Raw genomic sequence first — 20,299 nt, 5'->3', positions numbered from 1 at the left:
GAAAGATAATAGAATTTGTATAAATGTTGATTATATTTATCCTTACTACTTTATAGCACTCTAAAAAGGGCCCAAAATCCATTTATGTTGGCATACAGGAAAATAGTAATGTGAGCCAACCCCATGAGACACAGGTAATGTAGTATTATGCAGAAGTATTCATCAATAAGGTTTTTTAATTTTCTCTAAGCCAGATTGTTTCGTGTAAGTAGCATCTTTCCCAAGCTAGGGTTAGGTACTCTCAAAAGTAAGGAGAGGTTCTGTAGCACTATCAGTACATTTTAGATATCGTGATGAAGTTCAGTCCTTGGCCCGAAAAATAATTCACATTAAAAAGAAAAAAAAAGTCTTAAATGACAAATTGCTTATTATAAACTGTCAATTAGATGTTCTTGACCTATTACTTGTTACTCAATAAACACTTTTGGTAGAAAAGGTAAAAAAACATTTTTGTAGAAAAGGTCCTTCAAAATATGACATGCAGGGGGCCAAGGGTTACTTCAGTGGTGTAAATACCTGCTTGGCAAACACAAGGTCGTGAGTTTGATCCCCAGCACCAAAAAAAAAAAAAAAAAAAAAAAAAAAAAAGACATGGATGAGTTACATTTGATGCAAGTTTACAAGTTCTACCTACTTTATTCCTTCACTCTTTCCTATCTCAGCTCAAAGTCAGAACCTTCCTGTGAAGCTTCTCTTAAAAAACCCATTCACTGCCATAAATAGAGTCATCCTGGAAGTATATACTCTTCAATGTGTTCATAATGTTCTGTACACATAATTGTTACTGCATTTTCAATATACTAATTTAATTATGTGTATGTGTGTGTGTTTAATTTGCTTAACAAACTAAACTTCTTAGGATAAGCCTACATTTTGTTTAGTTTTTTTTTTCTAAGACTCAGCTTTTTATTTATTAACAGAATGGTTTTTGATTAGTATAGTATCCTTATTTCTATGCCTTTCTCAAATTTCAGTTTTTCAAGTGTTTTTCCAGTAACACAAGAAGTTTCTGCTCAGGTTCCTAATCAACTACTAGAAAAAGATGAATGGAGTTGAACAGGCATGGTATAGGTGACACTTACTGCAGGTATAATGATAACCATTTGAAAAAGTGGGTCCTCATGTTATTTTCCCGAGGCTGGAGAAACAAATTGTTACAGATTTCACAATTCGAAACAACAGCATTTATTCTCGCACAGGTTTGAAGTACAGGTATTCAAAATCGGTGTCACTGGGTCAAAATCACAATGTTGGCAAAACCACAGTCTTTCCAAGTTGCTCAGGGCAAATCTGTCCCTCACCTCTTCTGGCGCAGGTAGCTAATAGCCCTTTGTGGGCTTTTGGCTGCATCACTGTAATCTCTGTCTCAATTGTCTCATTTAGTCCTATCAGATCAGCCTTTGTCTCTCTCCTCTAAAGACACAATTGTGATTGTATTAGGGATCACTTGGATAATTCCTTAGCAAGATACTTAGTTTCACCCTAACTGCTAACTGCCTTTTAATTTTACATAAAGGAGCTTTTACAGACTCTTAAGATTAGAGCTTGATATATTTGAATGGCTGTTATTCAGCCTGTTACATTTAAATTAACTTAATGGAAGTTAATTTTCTTTTTGCTGATCAAATATGCCTGACTTAGAACAAATTTCTCTTAAGAAATAAAAATTGGGGGCTTCTCAATGATTCTATTAGGAAATATATGTATAATCTATACATTTATATTGAATATTTATTTATGTTAAATTTATATTTATATTATAATATATAAATAAATATATGGTAAATACATAATGACATTACAGTATATAAATAATAATATACAATATTTATAGCTATATAAATAGTTATAAATTTATCAATATTAATAACTATACTCACAATATATTTATATATTATATTTATATAAATATATTTACATATTCAATGTAAATATATATAAAAATATTTACATTGAATATGTAAATATATATTTATATTTGACATATATAAATAGAATTTGCCTTTCTGTGAGCCAGTAGAAGCCATGGAGGTCCTGGAAAGGGAAGAGAGAGGTCTATTCAACCCTTCTGTGAGCCAGTTGGAGCATGGGCTGGGAGACAAGAACACCCTCCTGCACTCCATAAGCACCAGTCAGATTCAGAGGACAGGCTGAGTTGATAGCAACTGAGGTAGAAAGTAACTCAATGGTTGTATTGTTTGTTTGACTTTGCAGGCATAAAGCCAGTAGTATGTGCATTTGTTAAGAGGATAACAATATGCAATATAGCAAATATGGGAGATTTCCTTCTTTCTTTTTTTGAAATCCAATATTTTTTCACTGTTTTGTTTTGTTTTATTTTATTGTTTTGTTTATTCAGTATTCTGCTTTGATTGATTTTATTCTTTTCTGCTTTGTTTAATTTTATTATGTCTAATGGTATGAGCAGCCATTTTGAAGATAACAAGAGGCATTGTAGTCATTGTTGATTTCCTATTATCCTGTTTTGAAGTCCTTTCACTGTTTTGTTTTAATTGACTTCATTCTGTTTTATTTTGTTAGGTTTTAGTCTATTTAAAATAAAATTTTTAAAAAACAATGAAGACTTTGTGTAATGTGTTCTGTTTAAACAAATAATGAACATACTTTTGGTTTTGGTTTTGTTTCTGATGCCTACTTTATAGAAGGACCTGAATCAGGTACCACTGTGGACATGAGGAAATATGAAAATTATTTCAAAGATTTAAAAATGTATACTGTCATTAGCAAGAAAACATAAACTCTTAAAAGTAACTATAAGAGCCAAGCAAATGAAGAAAATCTTTATATTAAAAAAAAGTCAGTACTTGAAATGGTACTTAAACCATGGCACATTTGGACCAGTAGTACTTGACTGTCGTGAGTGTCTAGAGCACTCTGAACTCCGGGCAAGGTAAACACGCACGCCTTGTCGGGACACGGGGGGTACAGCGCTTGGAAAAGAAAGACAGGAGAGACACCTTTGCTGTCTGCACCGCGTTACACTGCACTGCACTGCACTGTACGCACAATCTTTATTTTAGGATTCATATATAGTAAACCCGATCAATTCACAGAGCCCAGATAATTAAGTAGTGAAAAGGCATTCTTTGTGGCAAGCTACAACGTGACAGACTACAATGTTTATTCTAAAACTATCTAAGTGAAGTAAATAATCACAACCAGTTCTCACAACTTCTCTAGCCCAGGAAGAAATTCATTAGCTCAAGAATGTTGTTAATTTGTCTGCTGTTAGTGTCACAAAGGGTGGCCAGCCACTTCCTCAAGACTTCTGCAAAACAAAGCCAGCTCACAGTATGGATTCCAGAGGGTGAGGGCTCACTGAGAACAGGCATTCCCGTTCTACCTCCTTCTCGCATACCAGGGCGGCTATTGTAAATTGCAGGTTAGAGGGGGTTGGGCCTACAAAGTGACACCTCATCCCCCACACTTCCTTCCTTTTTATTTTTTAACAACAATTTCCATAAGATCAGGTTATTAATAGCATTTCGTCTTATGCAGTAAAAATACACAAGAACTATGGCAATGAGAACTATAATTAAACTAAGTCCCATGCCACTAAAAGTGTGGGTAATGCTCTGCCAGATTCCTTTGGAATCTAATCCTTTCAAAGATTGAGCAAGCAATTGCGCGAATTGTGCTAGAGATTCATCATCATTTTGCTTTGCAAAATCCTTGTCAATTTGATTATGCAAAGATTCTATTTCCTCCTGGGCAGAGGTGTTTCCTTTTAAATACATTCTAATCATTTCCCATTCATGTTCTGTCTGATTATAAGGTCGTTGGGTTATACAGAAAGTAGTTGAATTCCAATCACATTTTAAAAACACTTGATGCTGAAGAGCCAATATTTTTCTACCCATCCATTCAACTGTTTGTTTAAGGAGGTCTATTTGTTGTTGTAGTTTGGCGTTTATTTGCCACTGAGTTAACCAAAGTTCATGAGAATTCTCATGCCATAATTCGACAACATGTTTTTCTTGCAAAGAGGTATGTAAAGCTACTCCTGAGACTGCTGCTAGAGAGGCTACAGTTATCAGACTTAACAGTACAGCAACCACTATTCCAATAAATCTTTTTGTACGTTTTAACAGATGTTTAAAAAATTCAGTAGTAACAGAAATTACCGGGTCTTGAGACCAAGGTCGAGTTAAATTTACAGGCAACCAAATATGAGTTTTTTGTTGTAACAGCATAACTGTATAAGGCTTAGTGAAATTTAGGGTGCTATTTAAGCATGTAAACAATTGACAATTTAAACAAGTACAAGAAAAATGTGTAAAATTAAAAGTTCCCACTAAAAAGACATAAGGTAGAGGTGCACAAACAGTAATATTATACATTTTAAACCTAGTAAAATTATAAGTAGTAGATACAGATCGACTAGTCCCTGAATATGAAACATTGTACAAGGTTACAGGTTGCATAGCGGCTGGGATCTTCCAAATATGATTTTGAAGGTGATGAGGGTATTCTTCGGCTGCAACAGCAGGGTTAGCGATTCCACCATCTCCCCACCACAAGAGAGCCGTCTTTTGTTGAAATATAGGAGCTCCGTCAGTTATTTTCTTTGGATCTGGAAGACTATACACAACAGAGAGATTACATCTTGTCTCATTCCATTCAGCACATCCATTAACGAATTTTCCAAATGGTCCCCAAATAATATACCCATCAATATTTTTAGCAAATTTTCCCATACATAGTTGCCAAATTATGGGATTATAAGAAATATTTTTATAAGTGAATTCAGGGCATACAGGAAATGTATTTGTATCAGGTGCTGTTAAATTTCTCCAGGTAACATTAAAGGTTTGAGCAGCCAAGGCTTGAAGCCTTGTCCTTTTGTTGCCTGCTTTTATTCCATGTTGAATCCAATATTGCCATCCCAGAGGGATGCAAGGCGGTTCCCCAATGCAAATAGGCCTTTGATTACCATAATAAGTAAAATTGAATAATGTCCCATCATCTTGATTGTGGGGGGTTAAATCAGCCCACGGTGCTGACAAAATTTCTCTAGGTGTGGTATAAAGTAAAATATCACTAGTTCCCCATTTTACAGGTTCTAATAAAGGGGGATTTGGAATATATGCCCAGTACGAATGTGGAGGTACCTCAGTCCCCGACGCAACAGTGAGCAAGGCACATAAAGCTAAAAACAAGTTTTCAGGGTTTAAAGGCTTTCCTGCTTGAAGGACAAGCCGTTGCCCTTCTATGGTCAATTTCTTTAATTGTCCCCATGTAGGGAGGGGATTTAAATTTGGTCGCTGTGAGCGGCGGGATTTTCTTAGCTTTAATCTGGCCATGGCTGCGATAGGAACAAGCTCAGCATCCTCAGCCTCTAGCTGGTTTCGCGCTCGCTTCTGAAGGCACGGTTCCGGTTCCTTGGGGAGTTGTCTCCGGGGCTGGCGAACAGGGTCTGGAGGCGCGGATCCTGATCCATCGTCCAGGGACCCACTGCTGAATTCCATTTTCTGTGGAGATATAACCAAAACCTCTCCCCTTATAGAGCAATGTGCCCCTCTCCCATTCAGCCTCTGGAGCTGTTTTAGTCCAAATAGGTTCATTAATCACAAAGGGCTGTTGTTGCTGTTTAAAATGTTTTTCAGCTCTAGTTAATATTTCACCTTGTGGTAAATTGAGAAAATTTAAAATAAACAATGCTTGATGCAGTAATGTTTTTGGACTGTTTTGCAATTTAAACAGTATTGGTATCTGAATATCCTCCTGACTCCTCCTTTTTAATTTTTTAATTTGTAACTTAAGAGTGTCATGTGCTCTTTTAACAATAGCTTGACCCTGGGGGTTATATTTAATCCCTGTAATATGAATAATATTATGGAGATCGCAAAATTGTTTAAATGTTCTGCTAGTATAAGCAGGTCCATTATCTGTTTTGATTTTAGAAGGAATTCCCATAACTGCAAAAGTCTCCAATAAATGTACAATAACATTTTTAGTGGATTCTCCCTGTTGAGCAGTAGCCCATAGAAATGAAGAATAGGTATCAATAACTACATGTACATAAGAAAGCCGACCAAAAGAAGGTACATGTGTAATATCCATTTGCCATAATTCATTAGGTTGAGTTCCTCGAGGGTTGACACCTGCGGGAATAATTCTTAAATGTAATGGTCTACAAATAGGGCAGGCTTTTACAATCTGTTTAGCTTTTGTAAAAGGTATCTTATATTTAAGATGCAAATGTCCTGCATTTGCATGATTAAATTGATGTTCTTCAACGGGTGTGGTTGTGAGAGTCGACCCCCCTGCTACAACCCCCTCCCCAGAGCGGAGAATGAAAGGGTTAACTCCCTAACTCCCCAGAGCGGGGAATGAAAGGGTTAACTCCCTAACTCCCCAGAGCAGGGAATGAAAGGGTTGACTCCCTAACTCCCCGGAGCTCTCAGAACAGAGCAGTAAAGAGTGCTTCACTCCCTAAACCTTTCCCAGGAGATAGTCAGAGCAGGGCCAAAAAGAATGTACTGTATAAACAGGACCAGGGAGCACCTGGCACTCTAAGGTCAACCCAAGACCCTCGGTCTCCATGGTTACTCAGCCCCAGACCCTCAAATCAGCATTAGCCAGGTCCTGCGCCGCTCAAAATTAACCAATGCGATTTGCTTCTGTAAACTTGCTTGCCTCCTACATGTACCTTTAAAAACCCTACACAAATTCCCCTCGGGGCCCCTCTGCACTTGTTTGCCTGAGGGACCCCATGCGCATGGAAATAAACTTTTTTTCCTCACCAAGAGTTGAGTCCTTGGGGTCTCTTTCCCTGCGGCGTCGGCCCTAACATCTTGGAGGCCCCACCGAGATAGCACGTCTCACGGAAGGTGACCTCAACGGCTCTGCGGTGGGTGAGTACGACCGGTCGCTTCTTATTTTTACTCTGAGGATCAATCTACCGGTATTTTACGCCCCGAGCCAAACGGCTCCGGTCTAGGGGCAATTTTTGTTACCTGTTTTTGTTATCTGTTCTCTGTTCTTGGGTGATCGGGGGACGCCCCACACGGTTTTCCGTGACTCACCGTCTGCGATAGGATTTTCCTATCGGTTTGGGGCCCAATCTGTGGTCCGTCAGGGCCAATTCGGAGACACCCTCCGAGGTGACTCGTTTGGGGAATTTCATTCCCAATCTGTGGTCCGTCTGGGCCAATCTGGGGAATTTCATTCCCAATCTGTGGTCCGTCCGGGCCAATCTGGAGGCACCCCCTAAGGTGACTCGTTTGATGTGAAACTAATGCGTGAGAGTGAGGTGGCCGGCCTGTTTGTCCTGTGTGTTGTGACTGTTGTGATCGGTTATTTGTTGTGTCGCGCGTACGCTAACCACTCTTTGTCTTCAGAACACCATGGGACAAATGACATCGTCCCCATTGTCCCTCACCCTCGACCATTGGTCGGAGGTTCGAGAGAGGGCTCACAATCTCTCCTTTCAGGTTAAAAAAGTAAATGGCAGACTTTCTGCTCGTCTGAGTGGCCCACATTCTCCGTGGATTGGCCACCAGAGGGGACTTTCCACCTTCCCCTCATCTTAGCAGTTAAGAACATCATCTTCCGCCCTGGACGAGAGAGCCACCCCGACTGGGTCACCTACATCTTGGTATGGCAAGACCTCAGGGAGAAGCCCCCACCGTGGGTAAAACCCTTCCTTCCTCCGCCCTCTCCTTGGTTGCCTGTTTAAACTTGTTACTAACTTAGGGGCTTGTTGCCCATTTCTGTTGCAGGATCCATATGGCTTATTAGATTCAAGGTTCATGATAAGAAAAATTATTTCCTTTAGCTGACCAAACTATGCAAGAAGCTCCCTTTGTTTGTGTCTTTAATGTTGTGGCACCTTGTTTAATATGTAAGACTTCAATTGATTGCTTGCAACCTCGGCATGCCTTTTAAAAGGAGTATTTTTTCTCTCTGGTGAAAATGTAAACATGTACACATATATATGTATATCTATGGTTGTTAAGAGTCATGTCAACTTTGCCAAGTAAAAACCAGGCGGTACTATATTTGAGCCAGTTAAAAGGTTACAGTTTTGTTTTTAAAATACAACATTTTTATGTGGTAAAAAGACATAAAATAAGTATGTTTTGGGCTACTAGAAGGTGACTTCAAGGGTTTTGTTGAGAGTTTTGATGTTGTCTGAGAAATGAGAAAAAAAGGTAATTGACTGGTAATAGTAAAAAGAGGGACAAAGAGAGTGGTCTTCAAGTAAAGGTGTCTGGCTATGCCAGAATGTAGAAAAAGATTAAAGCTTAGTTTGAGAGGTATTATTATAAGTTGTAGAAGGCTCAAGAGGATGTGAATTTTATTTGTCTTGGTTTATAGTACTACAAATAACAGGTTTGACAAAAAGTAAATGTGTTCAGAATTTGACAGTATTAGATCAGTTTTGGTAAAAGTATACATAAGATTGTACTTTGCTGCAAAATGTTTTCATTAAAATGAGATTATAGGTGATATTAAAAATAAGATACAAGTTCTTACATGCGCTGTAAACATCTGGGAGATTATACAGCACAATTTTGTTACCTATGAAAAAGCCCTTTTTGTTAAAAATATAATTTTAATAAAATAATGGCCTGTCACGTGACACCCTTGGACAAAAAAACAGTGTGCCATCCAGATGAAGCCGGCTCTCTGATCCGGAATGCCAAAACCATGTTCTCCTTTTGTGCCACCCTGACTGGACATCCAGAGGTAAGGAGGTTTCCCAATATTGCCAGTTGTTCTCTTTGTAACTCAGTCGGCCCCACATGTTAGACAAAAATTACAAAGGTTTGAGAGGTTTAAGAAAATGCCCCTCAGCCAGTTAATAGAGATAGCACAAAAAGGTCTTTGAGAACTGAAAAATTTACAAAAAGATAGCCAAGATGTTAAAATTGCTCTATGAGAAAAACTTTTAAAAAACAGACGAGACTTTCTGGGGGCAGTTGGATACTGTAGGCTAAATTTTACTGAAAAGCTTGCCTCTATATGACTCCCATAAGGGAGAAACTCAAAATTCACTGAACTGGACTGATAAATGTAAACAGGCCTTCCAACAGCTCAAGCGGGCCTTGACAGAGGACCCAGCCCTGGGACTCCCTGACGTTACCAAGCCTTTCATCTTGTTCATAGATAAACTCAGGGACATTGCCAAAAGAGTCCTAACTCAGGACATTGGCCCTTAAAAGAGGCCTATAGCCTACCTCTCCAAAAGACTTGATCCAGTGACAGGAGTATGGCCCCCTGCCTTAGAATACTAGCTACTGTGACAATGTTACTTAAGGAGACAAAAAAAAACTCGCTTTGGGCAAGTGATTTCTGTGGTAACCTCTCACAGTTTAGAGACTCTTATCAAAACCCCCCCTAAAAAAAAAAAAAAAAAAAAAAAAAAAAAAGGGCTCTCAAATGCCAGAATTCTACTGTCAAGCCCTGCTTCTAGACCCAGAGTTAATGATATTCAAGACTTCTTCAGCTTTAAACCCAGCCACCCTTATGCCTGATGATGATCCGGAGGAACAAAGGACACCTCTCCATGAGTGTGCTGACATCCTCGAACTGCAGCAGAACCTACAGGCTGATCTTACTGACCAGCTTTTGGAAAATGCCAACAACTGTTCGATGAAAACAGCTTCATCCAAAACGACAAACGAGTGGCCGGGGCAGCAGTGACCACCGAAAAGGAGGTACTCTGGGTTAAGCGGGTAGAGCCTGGCACTTCTGCCCAAAAGGCAGAGCTTGTTGCTTTGACTGAGAGGCTAAAACTAGCCACGGAAAAGAGGGTAAACATTTTTTTACTGAAGACATCCCTTTGCTACTGTACATATACGGGGAAGCCATCTAAAAATGCTCCACAGATTCTAGATTTGCTGGCAGCTGTCTGGCGGCCTCAATGGGTTGCTATTCCTTACAAGGCTCACCCAACCAGAGATAAAAAATAACAACCACATCAGAGGGGTCAACCAAGAAAGTAACTGCTCTGATACTAGTCCTCTGACCTTGTCAGAACTAGTCTACACAAAAAAAAAAAAGACCTACAGTTGACATCTCAACTTGGAATAAAGTCTCCCACCCCAAGGGGCTAATACCAGTTACCTGATAAACAAGTACTGTTACTGGAGGCACTAAGATGGGAGCTGTTTCACCTTACAGAATTGTTCAGAACTCAGTATTTTATTCCAAAACTCTACAAACTGACCACCTCTTCGAGCTCCAGATGCCCACAGTGTTTGTTAGTCAACTCAGCCAAGAGCTCTGCGTTGGAGACCACCCGACATCAAAAAATTGTTCCAGGAGAACATTAAAAAATAAACTTCATGGACATGGTAAAACTTAATTTACAGGGACACTGCTATCTCTTGGTATTAATAAACATTTTTACTGGCTAGGTAGAGGCTTTCCCTACTAAGTCTGAGTCAGCCTTAGTGGTAGTTAAAAGGCTATTACATGAGATCATACCTTGATTTGGCCTCCCCCTATCAATGGGGTCCGATAATGGCCTGGCTTTCATAGCCCGAGTCACCCAAAAGTTAGCCCAGACATTAAAGATTAATTAAAACTCCACTGTGCCTATCAGCCACATAGCTCAAGGCAAATAAAACGTATGAACCAAAGTCTCAAGGACATTTTAGCTAAGCTGTCTTCAAAAACTGGCAATAATTAGATGAGCCTTCTTCCCTTTGCACTGTTAAGAGCTAGATATACCCCATATGTTTCTAAAATTTCCCCCTTTAAAGCCATGTTTGGGAGGCCCCCGCCATTGGTTCCAAGATTGTCAGAAGACAAATTAGCTGAAATTACTAATCAAAATCTTAAGTCCCTACAGACACTCCAACCTGTGTTGGCCTGGATCCACCAGCTGTTTAGACAAAAACACTTGGACCTGCCTTCAGAGACCAAGGCCTCAAGGACTCCAGTCTTGGTTCGATGTCACCACCGTGACTCCCTTAAACCCCGCTGAGAAAGACCTTTCACCGTGGTGCTCAATACCCCCACTGCCATCAAGGTAGCAGGAAAAACTGCGCGGATTCACTACACTCATGTAAAGCCACTGAAAACAGCAGACAACGAGGGACATACTCAGTGGACTACACAACAGACTGGTAACCCTTAAAGTTAAAAATTGACTAACTGTTTTAGCTTGCTTGTTTTGATTTTAATAACATTAATGCCGACCTTACATGGCGGCTTTGGTCCCCCTGTAAGCAAAAAAAAAAACCAATTGTTAAAGATCTTTTGTTTTAAAAAAAAAAAAAAAGGGGGGTCTCTGCGCCGCACTTAAAAAAAAAAATGTTGTTTTTACACTGATCATACTGGGATTGTAAAAGATACAATAAAAAAGTTGAGAGAGAAAATCAGATCTCAAGAGCCCCCTTCAAATAAAGCCAAAGTGTTCTCTTTCCGAGAATCAATTCTGCCCTATATCCTCCCTTTATTGAGACCCCTGGCCGGATTCATTATAGTCATGGCTATAGCCCCTTGCCTCATTAACCGAGTAACCCGGTTTGTAAGGGCTCAGATCTCTCAGGTAAAAGTTATGGTGCTACGTCAACAATATGACCCCTTACCTATACAGGACTTTTAGGATTAAAAGTCATTGGAGAAATAAAAGGGGGGAATGTGAGAGTCGACCCCCCTGCTACAACCCCCTCCCCAGAGCGGAGAATGAAAGGGTTAACTCCCTAACTCCCCAGAGCGGGGAATGAAAGGGTTAACTCCCTAACTCCCCAGAGCAGGGAATGAAAGGGTTGACTCCCTAACTCCCCGGAGCTCTCAGAACAGAGCAGTAAAGAGTGCTTCACTCCCTAAACCTTTCCCAGGAGATAGTCAGAGCAGGGCCAAAAAGAATGTACTGTATAAACAGGACCAGGGAGCACCTGGCACTCTAAGGTCAACCCAAGACCCTCGGTCTCCATGGTTACTCAGCCCCAGACCCTCAAATCAGCATTAGCCAGGTCCTGCGCCGCTCAAAATTAACCAATGCGATTTGCTTCTGTAAACTTGCTTGCCTCCTACATGTACCTTTAAAAACCCTACACAAATTCCCCTCGGGGCCCCTCTGCACTTGTTTGCCTGAGGGACCCCATGCGCATGGAAATAAACTTTTTTTCCTCACCAAGAGTTGAGTCCTTGGGGTCTCTTTCCCTGCGGCGTCGGCCCTAACATGGTGAACATAACTAAGGAATCCACTGCATTGTTACCTGATACTAATGGTCCGGGTAACTGAGAATGAGAACGTAAATGAGTAATAAAATAAGAATGATTTCTTTTTTGAACATGTATTTGTAAATTTTGAAATAAAGACAATAAAGCAGGCTTATTAGAATATAACACAGCTGAATAGATATTTGTCACTACTCCAACAGAATAGGCCGAATCGGCTATAATATTAATAGGTTGGTTATGAAAATCTAAAAACACTTGTAATATAGCAAAAAGTTTATTTTGTTGTACAGAGTTAAAATTTGTCTGACGTACCCAGTAAGATTTTTGAGTCTAATATGCAGCTTTATTTTTAGATCCATCTGTAAATATAGTCAAAGCTTGTGGAATTGGCTGTACAGCTAATAAGGTATTAACCACAAATTGTTGACGTCTAAAAAAATCCCATAATTTACTTTTAGGAAAATGATATGAAAAAGTTCCCATGAAATCTGCTAAAGCAATTTGTAAGGTTTCAGTAATTGACAACAAATATTCCCATTGTTCCTTAGTTAAAGGGATAACTATATTGTTTATATCTTCTCCTATCAAAGTTATAGAACGAGCTCTACCATTCATAATTAAAGCTGCAATCATGTCAATATAAGGCATAACATTTTTAGATTGCTTAGTTTTAGTGAATACCCATTTTACTGGCATAGCATTTTGACCTAAAACTGCAGAGGGATATTGAAAAGTATTAATAATATATAAAGTTAGAGGCAATTTAGGATCAATCCTAATTAAAAATGCATCCTTAATTTGTTGTTCTACAAACTGTAATTTTTGCTCGGCTTTTGTTGTTAAAGAACGAGGGCTGGATGGATCTGAAGAGCCCTGTAGAGTAGCAAACAAATGCTGTAATGCATGGGTAGGAATACCTAGTGTGGGACGAAGCCAATTAATATCCCCTAATAATTTTTGAAAATCATTTAAAGTGGATAACTTATCTCTCCTAATAGACATTTTTTTGTGGAATCACCTTTTGTCTAGTAAGAATATATCCCAAATAATGACTAACTTCTTCCTTTTGAATTTTATCCTGTGCTATTACAAGTCCAAACGGAGAAAAATATTGAGGTAAAGTTTTTAAAATATCTTTTAAAACATTTCTATCACTATATCAGCATTTTTGTCTTGCCTTTTTCGCACAACCTTCCATAAACCACATGTGCCACTGTAAATATTCTGGCTCTTTTAAAAGAATTTTGGCCAAGGCTTTCCAATCATAAGGAGCAAGATTACCATACTGATCTGTTACCGATGTTATTAATTCTCTAGTGTAATGAGCCTGAGGGCCATAAAGGGTTACAGCCTTTTTTAATTTTGCTAAATCATCCATATTAAATGCTTCCCATCTAGGGGGAACTGCCTCTCCATCTATTGGCTGAGGTCTGATTACAGGGAAAGCAAAGGCAGGCTTTTCCTCATCAGAATCCCCTAATTTTGGTAAATCAGCCAAAGCTAGCTTGGCTTTACTCCAATTAGGGTTAGATGGAGGAGGTGCAGAGGGAACTACAGGCGGGTTCTGCTTAACGGAGAGTTGTTTCACCTCTTGTGTTAAATGCTGTATAGCCTGTAAAATTGGGCGATTGTCATAATTTGATATTGCTGCGGCAGCTAAAGCTGAGTCGGCTGTAGTGGATTTTACTTTTAGTTTGGACGCCTTTTCACTACTTAAAGCGATAGCGTCATTTTGAACTACATTCTGCTCCTCCTCTGTGAGGGGCAATTCCTGAATAACTGGCTTAATTTCTAGTTGAAGATTTTCTACAATATGTTCATCTTCCATAGCTTTTAATAAAGAGTACACAACCGACCAAATAGCCCAAAAACGTAAAGGAATCTTCTCCTCCTGTTGCATAGCCCTTTCTATACTAACCCTTGCCTTCCTCCATACTTCTACATCCAAAGTTCCTTCATCTGGAAACCAAGGATTATATTCTTTAATTGTATCAATACACATATCCAAGTCAGCTGACCTGAGCGATATGCCATATATAGATAATAAATGTTTAAGAATTTTTAAGAAAGGAGAGGAAGCAGATTGTCCCATTTCCCCGTAATAAAATTATACTTACCTTCCTAAGCGACCTTCGGAGTCCCTGAATTCGGGCGCCACTTGTCGTGAGTGTCTAGAGCACTCTGAACTCCGGGCAAGGTAAACACGCACGCCTTGTCGGGACACGGGGGGTACAGCGCTTGGAAAAGAAAGACAGGAGAGACACCTTTGCTGTCTGCACCGCGTTACACTGCACTGCACTGCACTGTACGCACAATCTTTATTTTAGGATTCATATATAGTAAACCCGATCAATTCACAGAGCCCAGATAATTAAGTAGTGAAAAGGCATTCTTTGTGGCAAGCTACAACGTGACAGACTACAATGTTTATTCTAAAACTATCTAAGTGAAGTAAATAATCACAACCAGTTCTCACAACTTCTCTAGCCCAGGAAGAAATTCATTAGCTCAAGAATGTTGTTAATTTGTCTGCTGTTAGTGTCACAAAGGGTGGCCAGCCACTTCCTCAAGACTTCTGCAAAACAAAGCCAGCTCACAGTATGGATTCCAGAGGGTGAGGGCTCACTGAGAACAGGCATTCCCGTTCTACCTCCTTCTCGCATACCAGGGCGGCTATTGTAAATTGCAGGTTAGAGGGGGTTGGGCCTACAAAGTGACACCTCATCCCCCACACTTGACAGTAGCAGGAATAGTTGGGGGAAAGTTCTATAAAGCAGAGGAGAAAATTTAAATAAATGCATGGGCATGGGAAAGCTTGGTGTATTAAAAGGACTATAAGTTGTTAATTTTAGAGATAATTAAGGCTAATATATTTAATTGAGACATTCCTAGTTTTTCATAATATGTACTGAATATCAAAATATTTCAAAAAGTGTTTCTTAGGCTTCTACTTTATTAAAATTGTGACCTGTAGGAAAAAAATGATATATAATATATATAAAAATACATGACAAACATATTCATATAATATATAAATAAGTATATAAATAATATACAATATAATAGTTATATCTATAACTATATAAATACATAGTTATGCTATAACATACAAATATTTAATAATTACATTATAATATGACTATATATTTTATATGTTCATAATATTAATATATTTTATGTTTTATAATATAAATATTTAAATGTTTATATAAACATGTAGATATATGTTTTTATTATGTATTTAAATAAATGTTTATGTTAAACACAATATATAATAAGGATATATTTATATTAAACATATTCATATGTATTCAGGAATTATGTCTAAGAAGTTTGTAACTTGATTGAGTTTATCATTTTTATTTTTTCACACCTGGTTAGCAGGAGAGACTAGCATTAAAACTCAAAATGCCAAGAACCTGTGTGCTTTTTCTTAGGAACAAGAAGGAGAAAAGTGCATTCCAGTGAGCTGCATAACTGGTAATGAATCCTAGACGTCGAACTAACTGAGACAAGAAAGAGAAAATGCAAACTGCACCGTGTCCCTGCAGCTTTTAGCACGGAACAATTCCACCTGAGGCCAGTGAAAAGTGGTCCAAATGCTTCATGTTTACAAGTCTAGGGACAAGTTCCAGACAGTGGCTCACTGTCATTTCTGTACAAAAGCAAGTATAACCATCCTGTGATGTAGTCACTGAGGAATGTCTGTGATGCACTGATGTGGCTTGGTCAGCTCCCAAAGTAATACTGGAGAGGATGGAGAGTTCTTATGCCCGCCAGCATCACTGCTTTGTTGAAAGACAAGGCTTACACTACAAAGACAATTTAAGGACTACAGAATTAAGATCTTCAGTGAAAACTCCTTGAGTAAGTAAAACTGAATAATAATAAACTTTATTTTTATAGTTTTCCTATATTAAACACTTTGCCAAACTTTTAGATTACATAGAACAAAACAATTCTAAAAAGATAAAACATACAATGATCACTTCATAACCCGTATGTATGTTGAATTATCCAGTTGTATACCATAACCATATACAATATCAGACATATCAGTAAAACTGCTAAAAAATAAACATACAAAAGTAAATAAATTGCACCAAAACTTTATCTGTTTTTGTCTGTTCTTATCTCCCTAGACCCAAGCACTCAGGATGAAACATGAAGGGGTGCGTAGCAATTGTTTTGAGTGAAAGAAACAAAATCTAGAAGAATCTGAATTCCTCAAATTCTGTTCCAGCAATTATTTCACACTGACACTTCTTGTCTATGCTGCTTAATTTTTTCTATTCTCTATTCCTTCCTGTTTTCTCGTATCTCTATCCATATGCTCACACTATCCTTGCTTCATGTCCCACCTAACTGTGAGGCTGCTTAGTCTCTAAACCAAGTATGCTTTCTTCCCAGCTGAATCAGAAACCTCTTCCTTGTGAATCTTAATCCACAAGACTCTGTCCCAGAGCAATTATCATACTTGTTTAGTTAATGTGATATCTTAATTGTTTCCCCATTCAGACACGAGTCCTTTGAGGATGTTATGGTTGATGAAATGTGTCAACTTTAGAAGTTTAACTAAGAGACTCACCAGGGGATCAAAGATTCTTACTTTATAAACACTTTCATCCTGTGCAAGAGGAGGCCAGGAGATTTTATGAGTGAGATATTTTGTCTCAGCAACAAAAGAAAACAAAACAGAATTTGGTTCCAGAGGAGTTGGGTTATGCAGTGATGATACCTGACCATATGGTTCAAGAGCCTTTGGGAAAGGCTTATGGTAAGAATTTGGAAAGGTTTGGAAATATCACCTGATACAGTAATGTTGAAACACTTTAGGCTGCTCTGTATGGGAGATTCTGGTTCAAATCTCAGAAGACCAGAAAACTAGTAAAAACCAAGCTATGAAAAGATATCTTCTGGGAAGGATTGCATTGTTTGTTGGACTCCAGATAATGTGTATTGTGGTTTGGTAGAAAGTTTGTCTGCATTTTGCTTCTATTCAGAGACTTTGCCTGAGACTGAGATTGAAGGCAGAAGACTAATTAATCTGACAGAAGAAATTTCAAGGCAATCTAACGTTGATGCAGTAGCATGGCTATTGTTGGTGGCTTTAGCCAGATCTATATTGCAAACCAAGAGAAAAGAGCCCAACAGAATGATTTACAACACTGCAAATTTGGCCAGAAAGGAAGTTCCAATAAAACTCTGGACTGTAAAGATAGAGCTGAGGAAATCTTGATTGCGAGAAGGAACCAGAAAATGTAAAAGATGGTTTGAAGTCATCACAAAAAGTTGCAAATCTCAAATCTTTGCAGCCTCAAAACTGCAAAAATGAAAGACCTTGCTTTGAGGCAAAAGCTGCAGAGTACCATGTGCCAGAATAACAACAGCTATATCATGTTCCAGAACGGTAGCAGTATAAAAATTTCTTTAGAATTAGATTCAGAGTGCCTAGCAATACAGACACTTGACCCCTATTGCCAAGAGAGAGGAAAGCCTGGCTACTGCTCCAGCTGGCACCAGCCCTTGGATCATCCATGTGGTCCTGGTTTTAGATACATACAGAATGCAAGAATTCTGAGGTTAAAATGGTTTATACTTCAACTTCAGAAGGCCTAGGAGGCCAGACAGTGTGCCCCTGAGAAAGGAGCGTGTGAAACTGTGAGACTGAAAGCAAAGGTGCTGTGGGGACCCCAGAAGTTTGGAAAAGCCAGAAGCATGGATTATCAAAGGAAAGTTGCAAAGGAGGGGATTCTGTAACCACCAGAAGTGCTGCAGGGGTAGAGTCACCCAAGCCCTTTGGAGTTCACAGTTTTCCAGATTGCCTCAAATTATGCACAGGGAACTCCAGGACTTAATGTTTGCCCTTCTGGATTTTAGACTTGCTTTGGTCCGGTTCCTTTGTATCCCCCTATTTATACCCTTTGGAATGGTAATGTTTATCTTGTGGCATTGAATGTTAGAAGTATTTAACTTTGTTTTCATTTGTACAGGGGCTTGAAGCTAACAGTTTGCCTAGTATCTTGGAAGAGACTTAGGACTTGAACTTTTCAGCAATGCTGAAATTGTTAGGACTCTTACCATTCTAATGTAATATAATTAATGGACTTATGCTGGTTCTTAAGGATTGTTAAACCTGTGTTATAATGTTCAAGTTGTGAAATGGCAAAAATAAGGATGTCTTTGTATCTGGTTTAAAAGGCTGGTTTAAAAAATATGTGCAATTGCCAAGTTGACAAGGGAGGAATTGTATGGTTGATACAATTGTGTCAACTTGAGAAGTTTAGAAGTTTTACTAAGAGACTCATCAAGGAGCCAAGGTTCTTACTTGGTAAACGTCTTCATCTTGTGCAAGAGGAGAGTAAGAAGATTTTATGAGTGCTACACTAGCCCTGGAGGGAAGGTGGTCTTTGTACAAGATAAAGGAGGAAAAGAGATTTGTTCCCCTCTCCCCCTTTATATTCTTGTTACCTTTAGTATCTGCTGCCACCACGAACAGCCTGGGCCATGCCACCCTGCCTTGGAGCCAGCTGATTGTTATCTGAAGCCTCACAAACTGTGAGCATAAATAAATCTTTTCTTCTTTAATTTGGGGTGTTGATATTTTGTCCCAGCAATGAAAGAAAAGTAACCAACACAGAGAACAAGAAAAGTTCTTTCTTTGTCTAGATCCTAGTATATAGCGGGTGCTCCAAATATATTTTATGAAAAGTTAGTGAATAAACGTCTAAAATAATAACAGTTTGGGTTGGTTTCAAAATGAAAACTCAATACTCATCAACTCATTATAATTGAACAACTTATGGCAAAAATTTTTATCGGAATATTTTGGAGAACTACTTCAAGAACAAGAAAAAGTAAAAATAAAAAAACAAAAACTTGACCTTTGTGTTTTCTTCTTCCTCACCAAACTCCCAGGGAGTTTAAACTTCAGCCAAACTTCCTTCCTACTCCACAAACATCTGAGACAGGAGATTCGAAGCATTTTGTTTTCATTCTCATCTTCACAATTTGATTGACTCTTAGTTATATCAACAAAACAGTTTACATGTCCCTAATATTAGTGCGTATCTCACTGTAAAATGCAAAATGACTCATTTGTTTCTTGGGTGAGAATCAGATTCCTTGAGAATAAGGAAAGTGTATAATTCATCTTGGTAACTACAGGACTAGCACAACTGCCTTGCAGGCCCTAGTCAGTGGGTATTTTTGAATAAAATAATAATTAGTTTATTATTCTGATTCCAGATTCCTCACACTTTAGAACTGTGTGACATTTACAGAAAAATTATTATTGATATAAAATTCTATCAAAACAAAAATTATATACATAGAATAGAATGTAATTAATATGTACTTTGTACACTGTGTATCCTGTATTTTATTACCAACTTTCCTGAGAATTCACCTCCCAAAATAACAAACTCATGCATGAGCAGCCTAGATTATCAGAGGTGTACCAGGGATTGAGAAAAAATAGCGCATAGGATCAACGTTTTAAAAAAGATCTTGCTGCACAGGTTTCTACATTCTTCTACAATTAAAACTCTTGGTTAAGAAGACAGATTTTCATGCTTAATTCCTTTATACCATCTCTTGAGGTTCTATTAGTTCTTTACCTGGATCCTCTGTTGATTCAATCTCCTATAGAAGGCAGTACTATCTTCTGGTCTTCAAAATCTTTTTTAAAATCATATTTACTCAATTACTACACTGTGGAGCAATTATTTGCTACTCAAATGCTTTCATAAGCATGAGTTTTCACTTGAATAACACAGATCTATCATTTGACTCTTCTTCCTTTTAGTAATAAAACGCTTAGAGTTGCAGCTATATCATCACTGCCCAGCTCTTGATTACTCATCCTAGATGCTCTTTCAGTTAAGAGTGGGAATTACAAATGTTTTGGTAAATATGATGTGAGCAGAAAGATATGAATATCCCTATTACAAAGGAAACTGCACTCCATTTTTCTTTTTCTCATAGGCTAGAAATATATGAATGTAAAGACAATAGTGTGAAAGATAGTAAAGAAATAAGATACTAAAAATCTTGATGACTTTGTAGATGAAACCTATACAGAGCTCACCTTCTTGACTCTCAATGAAGAGAAAAAGTTCTACTTCATTTATAG

General features: G+C 38.3%; 1 protein-coding gene and 1 long non-coding RNA gene across 2 annotated transcripts; one reads left to right on the top strand and one right to left on the bottom strand.

The window, feature by feature from the left end:
* Positions 1 to 2,979: 2,979 nt before the first annotated feature.
* Positions 2,980 to 14,884, bottom strand: LOC134477673 (endogenous retrovirus group K member 13-1 Env polyprotein-like). The gene is made up of 2 exons (XM_063256285.1): positions 14,283 to 14,884; positions 2,980 to 5,492 (listed from the first exon to the last, which is right to left on the bottom strand). The coding sequence occupies exon 2, from the start codon at positions 5,487 to 5,489 to the stop codon at positions 3,405 to 3,407; it is 2,085 nt and encodes a 694-aa protein (XP_063112355.1). The 5' UTR covers positions 5,490 to 5,492; positions 14,283 to 14,884; the 3' UTR covers positions 2,980 to 3,404.
* A 572-nt stretch (positions 14,885 to 15,456) lies between these two features.
* On the top strand, positions 15,457 to 19,048 carry LOC134477558 (uncharacterized). The gene is made up of 3 exons (XR_010049573.1): positions 15,457 to 16,032; positions 16,308 to 16,337; positions 16,684 to 19,048. It is a non-coding gene; the product is annotated as an uncharacterized LOC134477558 (long non-coding RNA).
* The last annotated feature ends 1,251 nt before the right edge of the window (positions 19,049 to 20,299 follow it).

Source organism: Cavia porcellus, unplaced genomic scaffold, assembly GCF_034190915.1.
Source record: "Cavia porcellus strain 051 isolate PalLab524CR breed Dunkin Hartley unplaced genomic scaffold, mCavPor4.1 scaffold_9, whole genome shotgun sequence".
Taxonomy (NCBI): domain Eukaryota; kingdom Metazoa; phylum Chordata; class Mammalia; order Rodentia; family Caviidae; genus Cavia; species Cavia porcellus.
Note: the sequence above shows the minus strand (reverse complement) of the source record. Positions and strands in the feature narration are given on the sequence as shown.